Source organism: Suricata suricatta, chromosome 10, assembly GCF_006229205.1.
Source record: "Suricata suricatta isolate VVHF042 chromosome 10, meerkat_22Aug2017_6uvM2_HiC, whole genome shotgun sequence".
In the NCBI taxonomy this organism is placed as follows: domain Eukaryota; kingdom Metazoa; phylum Chordata; class Mammalia; order Carnivora; family Herpestidae; genus Suricata; species Suricata suricatta.
Window position 1 is genome coordinate 19,693,611 of NC_043709.1, and position 16,795 is coordinate 19,710,405.

Genomic DNA, 16,795 nt, shown 5'->3' on the forward strand with positions numbered 1-16,795 from the left:
TGATAAATTACCTCTCTTTATTGGATAGGCAATTTATAATGCCTATAAGTCTGCCCAAAGAGTCAAAGGAGCATTTAATAGACCAAGTACATGATGAAAATAGCATTTACCTCTGAACTACATGAGTGTGCTTTGTGGGAGTCAGGTGACTTTTAAAAATAAAGATATTTGTGAAAAGATGCTTTATTTCTCTGCTCAGTAACTTTATAGTATCATTTCAGTTATCATTAAAGGAAATAAGTGTGTTTCAGGGACTCTTTCATGATGTAATGAAATTAAATATCATTTATGTGGATGAAACCAGAAACTAAATTAAATATCCATATCTAGTATAACATGAGAATTTTAGAAAATTGGAGTCAATGTTTTATTAATGGTATATAATCAGGATAGCAAGATGTAGATACACTCTTCAAGTTGACATGTCAGAGACACTTTCCATAAGAGTTAAGATACCAACATTTCTGACAAACTGCATTAAAATTTTTTTAATGTTTGTTTATTTTTGAGAGAGACAGAGTATGAGCAGGGGAGGGGCAGAGAGAAAGGGAGACACAGAATCCAGAACAGACTCCAGGCTCTGAGCTGTCAGCACAGAGCCCAATGAGGGACTTGAACCCATGACCTGAGATCATGACCTGAGCAGAAGTTGGGACACTTAACCAGCTGAGCCAGCCAGGTGCCCCTGACAAACCGCATTTTAAAAATTACACCAGATATTGTGCTTCGCTAAGGCACACCTCTATAGGGATGGGGTAAGCAATGAAGCTATTTTAAGAAACATTCTGAATCAGTGTGTCATACTACCAATTAATTAGAGTTTCTTTTCCCTTCCCTTTGTCTGAGTCTTCCAGCGACTTCTAACAGCCAAATTCTTCTATGATTATTATTTATGTACTTGAAGTAGAATTGACTTCTTCAGACTAAATATTACTGTTTAGTAAGTTGTTCTTTCTGTGCAAGAAACAAGGATTTCCCAAACCCTTACTCACTCAAAACCATTCCCCTACATGCATGGAGAATATGTGATTGGTCACCTGTCACAATCTCTTCTGCTTCCTTCCTCTTGGATACTGTTCTTAAGCCTATCACCTCTCTTTTCCTCTATTTCAAAATTTATCAAGGGAATAATGAATCCTCACTGCCTCTGATTTATCATGGCCTTGTCCATTCTCCACCAGCTGTAATTTCATTTACATTACTCTCCTCTCTGGGGTCATTATTCTCAAAATATACTCCCAGACCAGCCACATTAACATCACTTGGGATCTTGATAGAAATGTAAATTATTGCTCCTCACCTCAGAAACCCTGAGGATGGGCCAAATAATCTGAGTACTAACAACCCTGAAGCTAATCTGGATGTCAACTTAAGTTTGAGAACCACTTCTCATGGAGAATGCTATCATGGAAGTTATCACTCACTTCCATTTTTTTTTTTTTTTGCTATTTATTTATTTTTGAGAGACAGACACAGAGTGCAGACAGGGGAGGGTCAGAGAGAGAAGGAGACACAGAATCCAAAATGGACTCAAGGCTCGGAGCTGTCAGCACAGTGCCTCAATCTAATGAACTGTGAGATCATGACCTAGGCCAAAGTTGGATGCTCAATTTACTGAGCTACCCAGGAGTTCCTAAATTCTAAATATTCAAAACCGATTCTCATGTCCCAGCCTTCATCAGAAGTTGAAGAACATCCATTCTTATGGGAACTTATTCCTGGTACATTTGACACTGTTCTCTGTTGGGTCTCCTTCTTAAATTCTTTTTCATCCTTCTTCCCTCTCTTCCTATCTCCTTAATACAGATTTTCCAAAAAATTGCCAATGGCCCTCTTTTTATACTTTGCCTCCTTCCCTGGGAAATTCCATCCACTCCACTGGTGCAAGTCATGACTTCTATACTTCTGACTCCAAAATTAGGTTCTCTAGCTTTACCTTTGGCTTCAACTGCTTTGCGATCATTTCCAGAGGCCTTCAAGACACCTATGTGTCAAAGACCTACTGTGAGTTATTCTTCAGAATTATTAAACAAAAATCATCATCTTTCTCACCTGTACCTCTTCTAGATTTTCATTCTCCTTTTACCTCCAACATTTTTCCGATCCCTTAGGTATGGTAACCTCTTTCTCTCCCTCAATTTCCCAATCCTTGCTAAGTACTTTTTGTTTATAATTTCACTATTTTTATCATACACTTTGCCCTTCTGCTCTGTAGATTATTTTTTTTTATTTATCCAGGGAGCAGAACTATAATCTGAATTTTTTTTTCAAGTAAAAACTAAACAGAGAGAAAGAGAGAGAGAGAAAGAGAGAGAGAGATTGATTGATTATGATTTATTTTAAGGAAGAACCTTTTAATAGTCAGGTGCCCACAGCTGTATTCAGAAATTCCCTATCTCCACAGATGTTCAAACATGGGCTAGTTGACCACATAGCAGAAGTTCAAATATCTGGTGAGTGGTTGGACTTGATGACATTTGATATCCAATCCAACCTTGAGATTTGTGATTCCTTTTATCACCTTTTTCTTTTAAGCTCTCATTGCCCATCCTTCTCCCACAGTGTGAGTAAATGTTTTGGTTCCAAGTCTGTGATACTTGTGGCAGACCTGGTTTTCCTATGTTTTTTTGTGTGACCTCCTTTTTCCTTGTCCAAATTCTCCCACATGTGTAAAGAAATTCATTTGCCCATTCATTGTACGTATGTGCTAGGTACTGGAAATATAGCATTGGACAAGCCATCCTTGCCTTCACATACCATCCAGATGGAGAGATGGACACCTACATCATAGGTTACAGGACAGGTCCAGCAGTCTTGTGTTTTAATAAGCTCTCCAGGTTTGCTGGTTAAAGTTTGAGAATTATTGAGGACTAGTGATATAGGCTAATATATTACCATCAGGGTTTTGTAGAAGGTCATTATATGACAAGGAACTAATCTAAATCATGGTAAATCTGGAGCCTCTAGGTGGCTCAGTGGGTTAAGTCTCTGAATTGGGCTCAGGTCATGATCTCACAGTGTGTGGGTTTGAGCCCCACATAGAGCTCTGTGCTGACAGCTCAGAGCCTGGCTCCTGCTTCAGATTCTGTGTCTCCCTCTTTCTGTCCATTCCCCTGCCACCACCACTCATGCTATGTCTCTATCTCTCAAAAATGAATAAACATTTAAATTTTTTTCTAAATCATGGTGAATCCAAAAGAAGAACTGATGGTAAGGATACCGTGCAGGGACATTTTCAGAAATCAAATCTTAGTTTTTTTTGGATGTCAGTTCTTATACCATACTTTGTTGACTGCACATGCATTTGAGTAAACCCACTAAAATATATCAGTTACTCTTATAATTATCATTCTGCATACCACCTAAGCAGAGTAAACTTGAATCTTAACTCTCACAGAACAGAACAATAGGATTTTCAGAGAAATGCAATAATCTGCAAGTTTAACAATCAGCTCAGCTCAGGGCGAATGATCACATATGACTAATTAAAATTTTGAAATCAGATCACTAGTGATCACAACAGTATCAAATTAAAGGACCCCATGGATGCTGCTCCCCTTTCTCCTTGGCTTCTCAAAAAAATAATGAGAAGCAAACTTTGGAAGGGTATATAGTACACTGAAGACAATCTTTAGCCAGTAGAATTTTGGGTGGTGGGGGAAGGTTAAAGAAAAAAGGAAAGTAGGACGGGCTTCTGAGTAAGGTAATACATCTGCATGTTTTATTAACAAAGTATTACTAACATAGGAGGGCCACACCCATAAGGGGGCTGAACAGCTGTCAGCTTTTTGTCTGCACTTCAAAATTTCAAGTTACTTATAGTGGAGGGTGGGATTTTTTGTGGAAAAAAAAATACCATTCAGACCAAAGATGCACTCAACAGCTGGATTTTTGGCAATTTATCTAATAGAATGAGCTAAAAACAAAAACCTTCTCCAACACACCTAGAGATAAATTCTGTCCTCCTAAGTGTGGAGAAGATTCTGAGAAGAGCATTTCCATCTTTGCTCTCATCTTTTCAGGCTAACCTGAAATACCTATTTTTGGAATGTGCATGGCAGCCAGCTTTGCCATGTGACAAAGGCCCATCTTCCCCAGCTTGTATTCTTTGTCATTGTTGGAACAAACAGGCCAACAGAGCAAACACATCATGACAGAGCATGCTACTAACCTGCTCATGAACTTGTACCGGCGGGGCAGGTAATAGATTTTTCTCCTGGAAGAACAGCAAAAATGAAGCCAGTCGAGAAGAAAACCCATCGTCAGTTACAGTTTGAACTAGCAAGGAAGGAAAGGAGATTGAAGATAGAAGCCTGTAAGAGGTGAAGAAGAAAAAACTAAAAAGAGATTAACAGTGAGAAATGTAGTAGGAACATAGGGCATGCATTTTGAGTCATGAAATCTTATGAAATATTTTCCATTGGTATTTCTTCCTCTCATTATCATAATTTTTTATGGTTGCTCTTTGCCTACAAAGCCTGCGCAGAACGATGATTTGGAGCAATTGGTATTCGTATGAATTTAGCCGAGGTCAGAATTTTATTTTTTTTGTTAGGAATGAAGAAATGGATTGCCAGACTGCTAGCAACATGCACAATTTAATGGGCATACAATTATACTAACTAATATTTATATAGCTCTTGAAGTTTACAGAAGACTTCTCTCATTTGGTATAGGCAGGGTAATATAAAAAGTACGTATTTTGCAACCTGTATGGGAAGAATACTAATCAGCATCAACATCTGACTGCAAATAACCACAGTGGGAAATACTGTCTAACCACAGGCCCTGTCTGGAGGTGAATCAAAGAGGTGAAACAAGAAATCTTGGAAAAGATCTTTTAAAAGTCAGATTTAGTAAGGGTGTGTTGTACTTCTGTATGTTTATATATATTTTTAAAACATTCCAGATTAAAATTCTGGGTGTAATCTGAATGATGAGCATATGATTTATAAAAATGCAGTCAGCCTTTTCATATTTTGGGCTTCAACCAATAGAGTAGTAATGAAACTGATGTGGTTTATATATATTCTAAAACTGTAACTAAGCTATCTCACTTATGGAAAATGAGAAGTTTATATACAACTTTGCCTATCTATGAAAACTTATAAACATACTCATGTTTTTAGTAGGCAAAACTACTGGAATAGAGACAATAAGATCCGTGGCTGCTAGGGGTTTGTACTGGGGTAGAAGGGATGAACAGATGAAGTAAAAAGGACTTTAGGGCAGTAAAACTATTCTGTGTGGTACCATAATGATGGATACATGACATTATGGATTTTTTCAAAACCCATAGAACTATACAACACAAAGAATGAACCCTAAAGTAAACTATGGACTTTAGATAATAATAATATATCAATACTGGTCCATTAATTATAACAAATATTCCACACTAACGCAAAATGTAACAATAAGCAAACTGAAAGTGGGGTGAGAAGGGATATATGAGAACACCATACTATCAACTCAATTTTCTGTAAACCTAAAAATGCCCTAATATTTGTCTATTTATTTAAAAAGATAAAAATAAAAAGAGACCATATCCATGAACGTGTAAGTACTTAAGAAGCAAATTTTGTTCACAAATTCCCTTAAGAAAATTATCCAACTTTGTTTTAAACATTGTAGAAATAAAAACCCAAGGAGACTAACCTAGGATTCAGAAGTGCAATCTACAGAAAATAATAAACACACAATTCTTTGAGGCATTTACACTTAGTTAAACTGATGTTTGTACATTTGGTTGAAGTGATATGGCAAGAAAATTCCTCCTTTGGAAATACATAGATCTCCTTAGGCTAGAGTTATTTACCTGAAACACTGGACAAAATAATAGCATAAATTTTAAATGCATCAGGTTCTATCTAGTGAAGTTATGCTTCAGTAAAATCACATCAATATTAGTGAGGCTAGTTAGTGTCCATATATTAACAATATTTTGTCCTAACACTCTCCTGCAGGAATACCTACATTTAAAAATAAGATTACTATTCATAGTTATTAGAGTTTTTCATTTATTCCCTGGATCACATTCTCTTAATGTGGCACAAGGAAAGTATTGAATCTGCTTCCAGGCAGCATTTTTCTGCTATATAGTGAGCATGTAGAAATGTTAGCCATGATACAGTCAGGCCCTTCATATAGGAAATACTTCCAGGTACTAGGAACTTGCTGTGCATAAACACTGCTCGTGTTTCTATAATCTGCTTGGATTTTTTGCTTGTGATCTGCATTCTGGGGGAAGGTTTTATGAGATTGCTGAGGAGGAACTATCAATTTCACTGAGTTTTACTACTGCAATTTGATTAAAACACAGACTTTTGACTGTTGGCTATAAGATATTGGTCTGATATATGGCTGTATCTAAGCATAGATTTTTTTCCCTTTTGTTTATGTGTGATACATTATTAATCCATATTAAATTGTTATAGCATTGATAAATAACTGGCTTTAATTAATTATAATGGTAGTGTAACAAGTTTAAATAACTAAAATGATAAATGTCTCTCAGTGATTTTATATAATTTTTTAAATCTTTGGGTTCTCAGATTTCCTTTGTCACATTTTAAATACAAAAATAAGTCAAAAATTTAGAACTATGTTTATCTCAATTCCTTTGAGAATTTTGCTGTGAGGTAAACAGATGCTGGAAATCCCAGCCTCTATTTTGAGTTGGTATTAGAACGAAAAGGCCAATAAACAAAGAAAATTAGATGCACCAGGGAGATACATTACAGATCTCTGAATGGAAATTGCCCTTCTCTAAATGTGTCCCTAGCGCTTCTGTCTCTATAATTTACCACAGCTCATTAAGAGGTGTATTTTAGAAGTGGCACCAGATTGCCTGGTTTCTGTCTTCTGATTTGGTCTTATTGGCAAATTGTGAACCAAAGGTTTTAATTCTTTATTCCCTTTGGAACCGCCCTTGGTACTAAATCTTTCCATCTCCTTTAGGGGATTCCATTATTTACTTCCCACGTATTTTGGCATTTATAATTCCAAGTTTAAAACTTTATCTAGCAAATGTAGATAACTTTTCCTTAATCTACATGGAAAATAAGAATATTCACTATAAGATGAAGGTAAATCAATCCTTTAAATAAGTAAGCAATTCACATAAAGTATTTTCTATTCCCCTTGGAATAAATATCAGTGCTTGTGCTTGCATAGCACTTATGATCTGATTTTTTAAAATTTAAAAATGGTTTATTTAAAAAATATATCATATTTTCATGAAATTTTTTTGAACTTGCTTTAATGGAGGCAGATTTTAATGTCAGTAAGAACCTGAACCACTGATGCCTGGGGCCTGGCCATTCAAAGCAGCAGTACACAGGGATTCTAAAAATGGCATTTTGGAAATGAAAATGCCACTTGGAAAGTGCTTATTTCTCATAGGCAGTTGACATATCTACCCACTAAGGACTGAATTAGCCAGGAACTTTCACAAAAAGCCATGAAGTCATCATAAGCCATAAAGAGTTACTGTATTTCCTAAGCATTGTGAGGGTCTTCTCTAATAGTGTTTCAGTCTGCATTTCAGTTTTATTTGTTTCAAGAGAAGAGCGCATTAATTTTACAAGGAAGCAACAGAGAGTGGGAAAAAATATATTTACACCTACCTGAAAGGCATTCTTACATTCATTTGTTCTGCATATCTTCCAAGCACTTCCCATGGGGCATGCAACTTCACAAAGATAATGTCACTATTTATTAGAGAGGACTGAAACAGAAAAAAGAAACTAAATTGAAAAGTATATCCAAATTTCCTATGGTTTAAATAGAGTTGGAACTTAGAATAGGAGTTTAAGATTTGGGACATTTTCAGCCAAAATTGGGTCCTTGTGTGTGCATGTATTTATTCAAAAAATATACTAATATGTGTCAAGCACTGGACTGTGAACAAAAGAGACGTGAATGCCATTTACATTCTACAAACATACAGAAAAGAGAGAAATAGGCAAAAACAAGTTAGAAAGGGATAAATTTAGATAGCAATGAATATTCTGAAGATAACAAAATAATGGTAGAAATCATAGGAAGGGGGGCACACACTACTTTGGGCAAAGGGTCCATAAAAGGCCTCTTTGCAGAGGGGACATGCAAATTTGAGACACAAAGGAGCCAGCTGGGGAAGAGTATGGGATAAGTGTTCCAGGAGCAAAGGCCCGAAGCTGAGAAATCTATGCCCTGTGTTTGAGGAGCAGTAAGGAAAGCAGAGTGGCTGGAGTGTGTTCATCATAAAGATTAGCGTAAGAAGAGGTTGAAAAGGTAAGTGGGAGTCAGCATGTGCAGTGCTTCACCAGTCACAAGACAACTGGACTTTATTCCAGGAACACTGGGAAGTCATTTTGATTTAGATTTTCAAAGATCACTATGGCAAGTGCACAGAGGAAAAAAAAAAAAAAAAGATAAGCATGAGTTGCAGAGAAAGCAGAGAGAAGAAAAGATGCTCCCAATCATCCAGGCTAAAGAAAAAAAATGGTGGTGGTGGAGATGGAGGGTCTTCAGTGATGTGGGTCTTGAATCTGGGTCACTGTCAGGGAAGGCTTTTACAAAGCACTGTGTTCTTTGGCCCAAAACTTTTGTCTCCTCTTGGGCTTTTTATCAATTCAGCACATAGACAGAAAAGTAAAACAAGGACTTTACATTTTAGTAACCACCCAGTAAATTTTGGGCGATGTCTCTGGCCAAAAGATATCTCCAATTAGGAGATTCCCTTTGGAAGTCATCTCCCAGGGCTGGGTTGTGGAAGGAGATAGGAGGAGACAGTGAGCCTAACCAGTCTGAATTAGCAAAATGGTCTATTACTTATCCATATCTTTTTCACACAGGCTCACTCTGGACTGCATGCCATTTAAATTTTTATAGCATAAAAATGTCAACAGATATGTTAGGTTTTTGTGGCTAAGCTCTCCTTATAATAGTATTTATAAACCATCCAATACTTTTACAGATGACAACAATAAAAGCCCAACTTTATGGGATAAATTTGTGCTACAGGGAATTGTTTTTAAATTGCAGATGATGTGCAGTTGCAATTCATTGTTCATATTTTCATGGAGTCTTCTTGCTGGGTTTACAAATACTGAAGATCAAACTGGTAATAACTACAAAGATCCCAAGAACTCCAATGGTGATGAATTTCCCAATGGGAGAGGGGCCTGGGCCCAAATCCACAATGATGGAGGGCACCGTTTGAAATTGGTCTGAAAAAATCAAACTTTCCAGAAATTCAAGCTGAAATGAGGTTTTATATTCTAGCTTGGGGCAAGGAGACCTCTGGCTGTAAGCCCTCTAAGGACAAGAAATGTTTCTGTTATTCAGAGTTGAATCCTCTGGGCCTAGCACAGTGCTTGATCCAGAGGGATCACACAGTCAATACTTCTCTAATTCAGAGTATGGTTAGTGAAATGTGAATAGTTAGTCCTGGTGCAAGTGAAAGTTGCTTGTCCTGTGAAGCAAGAAGGGTTAAGTGACTCATGGAGCCAACATAGCTGGTAACTGCAAATGAGGTAGCCATCCAAGGAACAGACAAGCCAGTATGAACTGAAGATGTGACAACCAGCAGCTGAATCTCTTTGCATGAACTGGTTTTCTATTTAATAACCTATTATATCCAATCCTCTCTAGACAGCTATATAGCCAGCGGGGGGGAGGGTAAATGAGCTCATAGGTGGCCATGTCCATACAGAACATGGAGAAACTGCGCACAACCACAAAAATCTCCATCCTGCCAGAGTCATGTCTGTAGATACAGATATATGAAATGGTCTCAGCTTATCAGTTGAGCAGTTTTATGCACCGAAAAAGTTTGTCATTTCTTTTCCTATAGTACAGTTTTCCAAGTTAGAAAACAGAAGACAGACTCTATTTTCTAATAAATGGATCTTTTTGTTTATATTAAAGATATGCTTCAGAGTCTGGGAAGGGATTATGGCTTTCCCACTTGACAATGTTAATTTTGATAATGGGAATTCTTTAAATTCACTTAGCCTTCCTACAAGATTTTACATTCACCTGTTTTTCTCTCTTCCCAAGACAGAGTAAAACTGTCTATCAAGGAACATGGGAATATAACTGATTCACAGACTCAACCAAACTCTGATTTATAGCAGAATATAATCTCAAGATACACTCTCTTTGTGAAATTATTGTAATTGCTAGGTTTACAGAAAATAAATACAGTGAAAGAAAAATAATTTTGTAGAACTCCATGAATATATGAAAACATTAAGGAGACTAAATTAACATATTTTACTTAGGGCACATTTTGAATGCCACATTTCTGGGACCCCTGGGTGGCTCAGTCAATTGAGTGGCTGACTTTGGCTGAGGTCATGATCTCATGGTTTGTGAGTCTGAGCCCTGCGTCAGGCTTGCTGCTGTCACCGCAGAGCCTGCTTTGGATCCTGTCCTCCTCTCTCTTCTGCTCCCCTCCTCACACTTTCTCAAAAATACAATAAACATTTATAAATAAATAAATAAATAAATAAATAAATAAATAAATAAATAAATGTCACATTTGTGTGTGTGGAAAAGCCAAGTTCATTATCTGAATACATGGAGTCAATGAAAATTCTACCATAGGACTCTACCATTTTCTGCATAAAAGCATAATTGTTTTTCAGCAGGATAAAAATAACCTCATTTTTATTATTTATTATTATTATTTGAATAATAATACTAAAACCATCACTTTATTATTGTTTTCTAGACCTTAATAATTTTGGAAGCACTTTCACATTGTTACCTCATTTTATTACTATACAAACTTTGTAATGGAGACTTTCCTTTCATTTCTAAAGAGAAAAAGAGACAAGCCAAGTAACTCACTCACAGCCAAACTGAACATTTTTCCCAGATAGAGCTAACACTGGCATCCTTGAACTCCCTTGTCAGTTTTACCTAATAAATTCTGAGGTTTAAATAAATCTACGGCTTTATACATGCACTGAAGATGCATACTTTCTGAACTGTTTATACAAACTAATCTATTTACTAGTTTATAAGAACTATACAAACTAATCTGAAAAGAATTCTGTATTTTAGAAAACAAAGCAACAAAAACCAAAGTAAGCTACTAATGAACTGAGATTTGATTTGAGACTATTAAAAGTTACCTTCATAATCTTGAGAAAAATGTCAGCTCAATTGCCCTGAATGATGATGAATGTTCAGTCACAGACTGTATGTGTGTGTGTGTGTTGGGGGGTGTACTTATTACTTACATTCAGTTTTTCAAGGAGGAACTGAACTTCAGCCCGGAAAAACAAATATGAAACAGATTACTGCTAATTATATGGTTCATATATCACTCTTTTCTCTACTGCTGAATGATTATGCTACTGTCTCTAAATAGGTGTTTCCTCATTATTAAGTATTCCTTCCCTCATAAATCCAAGAGTGCAAGTGACAAAGCGAGGAGAAATGAAAATGGTTTTTTGAAACATAGAGTTGTTTCATTAATATCTTGCCCTATAGGTTAGAACCATGCGGAGAAGAAAAATGGCCATTTAAAGGAGTTGGAAAACATCTCTAGAAAAATGGCTGCAGAAATTAAGAAGCATGGAAACTACCTAAAGTAGAAGTAGGTAACGTTCACAGAAAACACTCCTTCTTTCTTTCCTTCATTCAGCAAGATCCCAGTCAACACCCTGTATGCATGAGATGCTGGAATGCAAGGATATATACATCATGGTCCTTGCCTGGGAATGTCACAATTCAGTAAGAGAAAGTTAGATCAAGCAACAGTACAGAAAAGAAGAAATATTATGCCATTATCAAAATCAAGCAATCTCTCTCTCAAAGACATGTATATGAATATACATAGCTTTACATTTCACGAGTCGCCGTACCATTGCTGAGAAGAGGATACTGATGGAAAAACAGGTTTGGATGTGGGGGTGTAGAGGCAGTACATAAACTCAGTTTTGTAAATGTTAAGTTTCAGTTGCCCATGAGAAGATGCCTTGTGGGTAGTTAAGTTATTCAGAGACTCAGGGGAGTCTGGGCCAGAGATATAAAGTAAATGTGACCAGGATATAAATGGCATTTAAATCTATGGGACTGGTAGAGGTCACTTTGAGAGACAGCGTCAGTGCAGAGCCACATGGGTAGCTGAACTTCAAAGATTAGTTAAGAATGCAGACTCTGAGGTCAGACTACACATATTTTTATGTCTCTCTTACCAGCTCTGCAATCTTGGGCAAGCTATTTAACCTCTCGATGCCACAGTTTGTTCAACTGTAAAATGGGAAATGACAGCAATATCTAGCTATGAAATCACACTAAATGGCATAATAAAGCTAAGAGGTATATAAAAACATATTAGTTGTCATGATCTCCAAGAAGGGCCATCCCATCCTGGTGGTATAGGGAAGAACATCCAAGTTACATCCAAGTTACAACCTGTGAATACGACCAAAAAGGAACCAATATCTGATGAGAATTTTCTAGTGTTTGACTACAAGTCTGAAGAAACCCTTAGAATCAAGCCCCAATTCCTGTCTCCTGTCCCTCCATGGTACCCAGGGTGTTTATATGTTCTATAAGGACATTCATTCATTAAGATTCAACAGACATTCACTGACTACTACATATCAGATCCTCTGCTAGGTGATGAATATACAAGGTAGATAGAATTTATAGTATAGAGTAGGGGACAAAATTAAACGACAAATAAATATGGGATTTAAAATTATGAGAAGTAACCAAAAAGGACAAATATATAATGCCATAAGAGAGGAGAACTGGGGGTACCTGCCTCAGATTGCCTGGTTAATCTCTGAAGGTATGGCACTTAACCTGAGATCCAAAAGATGAGAAGGTGCTAGCTGTGGGAGAAGCCAAGTGAGGAATATTCCAGACAGAGGGAATAGCAAGTATGAAGACCCAGAGATTGTACTAGAAACTAAAAGGCTCAGGTGATTGGAAATTAAGTCTGAGGTAGGCAGAGTTACCTGAGATGGAACTGGAGAAAATGGCTATGGACATGTCATGCCAGGCCAAGCTCAGTGTGGTAAGGAGTTTAGATTTCGTTCTGTAAAGTCAGTGAGAAGTGACCAATGGGTTAAAGGCAGGGAGGGAACAGAAATGCTTGTTTTAGAAAGTATACTCTGAATGGCCTATGGAAAATGTCCCAGAGGGAGCCCAGGACTTGGAAGTTCAATAGGAAAGTTTTTCTAGTAGACCAGGTAAGACTAGATGATGGCTGAAACCAGAAGATCAGTTGTAGTAAGGGAAAAAATGGGACTTGAGATCAATTTGGAGGCAGATGTGAAAGGATTTAGAATTGGTCAAATGAAGAGAGAGAGAAAAAAAATCCAGTGTCCAGATCAACATGCTGTTTCACCTGGAAAACATAAGGAGTTAGAGAAGAATCAGGAAAAGATGGCTCTTTGCTCTGGGATACGCTATATTTGAGAACCTGGGAGATATTTACACAAGTGTGAAGCAGGCAAATGGGTATGTGAGTCTGCCTCAGGGAAGGATGGGGCTAATGGGGCTTATTAATTTGACAATTACAGACACACCACTGATATTTAAAAGCAGAGAACTTGATGAGATCACCTAAGGAAGTAGCAAAGACTAGGCCCTAGGGCACATCAACATTTAGAAGGTTTGGAAGAAAAGAGAGCAACTATCAAAGGAGACTAAGAAGGAGCCATCAGAGAGGTAGATGGGAAATAATACAGAAAAGGGACAAAAACAGAAGCTGCAAGTAATGGGGGTTTCTAGAAGGATGAAGTGATGAGCTGTGTCATGTAAGGGGCAGCTCAGTAACCTTTCCCACAGCTACTGGGGCTGCTGCTTGAAGTTCGTGCCATTTGTCCCATCTCTGCTGCTGCAGCTGTCTCTTAGGGCTTGCGGACCCTGCCACTGGCCCTGGCTCTGAGGCTGATGCAGAGCTGAGGTGGAACTCTGTTTCCAGCAGTGTCTGGTGTGTTCCCTGAAAGGGAGCTAGGAACTTCCATGAGGAGTCAGAGCTGATTTCAAGGATGACACATGGGTACCAAGCCATGTCTCTCCCAAGTGCCACTCCCTGCAACATGCAAACCAGCAGCAAAGGATGAATCCCACACCAGTCCCTTTGCCCATGCTGGGGAGAGACAGGAGTCCCCTCAGAGCACTTGGGCAAGGGGGCAGAAGCGGCTCAAGTCTCTGCTCTGTACCTGGAGTTCCTCCTCTCTGGCTGTACGGTCTCCATGCTTCTCCCAAGACTTCTCAGGCAGAAGCTCCTGGCAACTTCCCAGAATTTCTGAGATGGACATGCAGATCAACCTCCCCTCTATCTCCACTCTCATCACAAACACATATACTAATTTCAAAGAAAAACTCTTCGCAATTTGAGCTTCATTTTATATCTATGATATAGGTCTGAATGATATCATGATCTTGTACACAGTCACACATGGATAATATGCGTGTGTGTGTGTGTGTGTCTACACATAAAGGCAATATACCAGAAATCACATTTGCCACAGAAACCTTATTCTGGAAAATTTTTATCAATCTATTTTCATTTCAGATACATTTTCACTGACTGGGTTATACTAAAACAGGATGGTAGCAATTCTTAAAAACTAGCAAAAGAAGGAAAAGCAATTTAAAAGGATTTGGTTAACCATTTTTTATCAAACATTTACTGCATATGTATTAATCACTAGCTTTGTGCTGGGAAAGGGTCATTCATGTTATAATAAGGCAACTAACTCTGATGTACCTTGGACTACACAAAAAAGAAGACAGTTATAATAATTGCATATGTGAGTAGAATTATAAAATAAGAAATAAGTGCATGACATGTAACCCTTCTTTATACATAAAAAAATAGAGTAAACACCTGATGTAATGATTAAAAGTCCTAGCTTTGGAATTTCCAAGCTTTGGAATTCAAGGTTCTAGGGCCAGATGTGCTAGTTAGCAGCTGATGACCTTGAGCCTCCATACTTTCATCTGTGAAATGTGAATAAAAGCACTTCAGATTTCTTCTGAGGACTATGAGGTTTAATGCTAAAGTATTTAGCTAGTTCCTTGTACACTAAAAATGCTCTTTAAGTGGTAAGAAAGGTATGTGATTTATCAAGGCATATGAAAACATTTTCAAAAGTTAAAGCTTTGATCAGGAATAAAAAGGTTTGTTTTCTTTAACCTGGTTTGCAAATTTTGGCCATGAAAATATAGTGATGGAACATTAGGAATGAAGAGGTACTTGCTTGGAGGGACTAGGAAAGGCAGCTGCATGTGAGAATTGAACAATGTTCCTCTCCATGGATATCACAGGGTGAATGTCTGGCTGAGGGAGGCTGCCTCTCTCACTTGGAAGCTCATTAGATTCTGGTTTCATCTAAGATTTAAAAACTAAAAAAGTAATATTGGGGTTATGTTTGTGCCAAATAGGAAGAGGGAACAGGTGGAATGGGAGAATGAAAATCGAAGTCTGTTTGAAAATAGCCCCCATGGGTCTAGGTTTATCTGAAGCAACCCCAAGAAGTCTTGGGGCCCTACAAGAGGATGTCAAAATTAAAAAGGCCTGTCTATCATCTCTAGGCCAACTGAGCTCAAAAGATGATGCCAAAATTGTTTTTTAAATTTGAAGGAAATGGTCCTAAGAGATTTGGAGCTTATGAACAGAAGACTAATGAAGACCTAGACATAGATACTTCTCAAAAGTATCTAGAGTATCCTTTGTTTGTCTTGAAAGGTAATCGCTGGCCAATAGACAACTGGGTGCTACTGTGCAGTAGAAAGAACACCTGGGCAGGTCCTTCCACAGCTCTACACTGCACCCTTGGGGAAGTCGCTTCACTCCTCAGACTCTCAGTTCCTCACTGACCACATTGAGATAACATGGCCCCTGAGCTGCAAACTTTCATGGCTGTTTTGAGGCTCAAATTGGAATAACCTGTGAAAGCATGTTGAAAATTGCCCAGTCCTGGTCTGGTCTCAGAGTGGACCTTAGATTTGTAAACACCTTTTCCTCTCTGCCCTAGATTTCCTCACCTGCAGAAGGAGGGGCTGGAATAATTCACTTCGTTCCAAACTTATTCAGTAGAAGAGTATCTGGAAATCATGGTCTTTGCAGATGACAATGAATCTCATCCTGTCAACTATAATTTAATATTCACTTATCCAGTTATGTATTCCACAAACCATTATTGAGAGCCTACAAGGTGTTGGGAGGGCAGCTGTGAATAAAACAGACTGAATCTCTGCTCCTGTGAATTCTACTGGGGAGAGAGATTTTGATTCAACAGGTATATAATACTTCTGATGGTATTCCTTTAAGAAAAATAAAGAAAGCTAAGAAAATAGAAAGTAATGGTTGGAAGATGTTATTTTAGATAGAGTGGTGTGAATAGGCCTTTTGATAAGGTGACATTTGAGCAGACATCTGAAGAAAGTGTATAAGAATGTGGATTCATTATCCAAGGACAGGACATTCCAGGCAACAAGAACAGTCAGAGGAAAAGGGCCTGAGGCATAAATATGCTTCACATTTTAATTTATTGAACAAAAAGGGTCAAATCAGGGTAGTCACTTGCACCTGTTCTGTATCCCTTGGCAAATAGCAGGGTGTCACTTTTTCATAACTATACTGGTAGGAAAACAAAGCAAACTCTTAAAATGCTGGGGCAAAAACATATTAATTTCAGCTAGGAACTCAGATAAGCCTCTTGGAGAAAAAAACTACAGTGGTTCGGACCCGAAGACACATACAGATTGAAAGCAAAGAAATGAAAAAAGAGATTCCATGCAAATAGAAATTTTAAAAAATGGCAGGGTA

General features: G+C 37.8%; 1 protein-coding gene across 2 annotated transcripts in view; it reads right to left on the minus strand.

Annotated features, from left to right (window-relative positions):
• Positions 1-16,795, minus strand: part of ANO4 (anoctamin 4) — a 229,315-nt gene that overhangs the window by 149,662 nt on the left and 62,858 nt on the right. For both annotated transcript variants that reach the window (XM_029955757.1, XM_029955756.1), the window contains 2 exons: positions 7,629-7,729; positions 4,172-4,216 (listed from right to left, as the gene is read on the minus strand). In XM_029955757.1, coding sequence (XP_029811617.1) covers positions 4,172-4,216; positions 7,629-7,729 — 146 coding nt within the window. The remainder of the gene's footprint in view (positions 1-4,171; positions 4,217-7,628; positions 7,730-16,795) is intronic.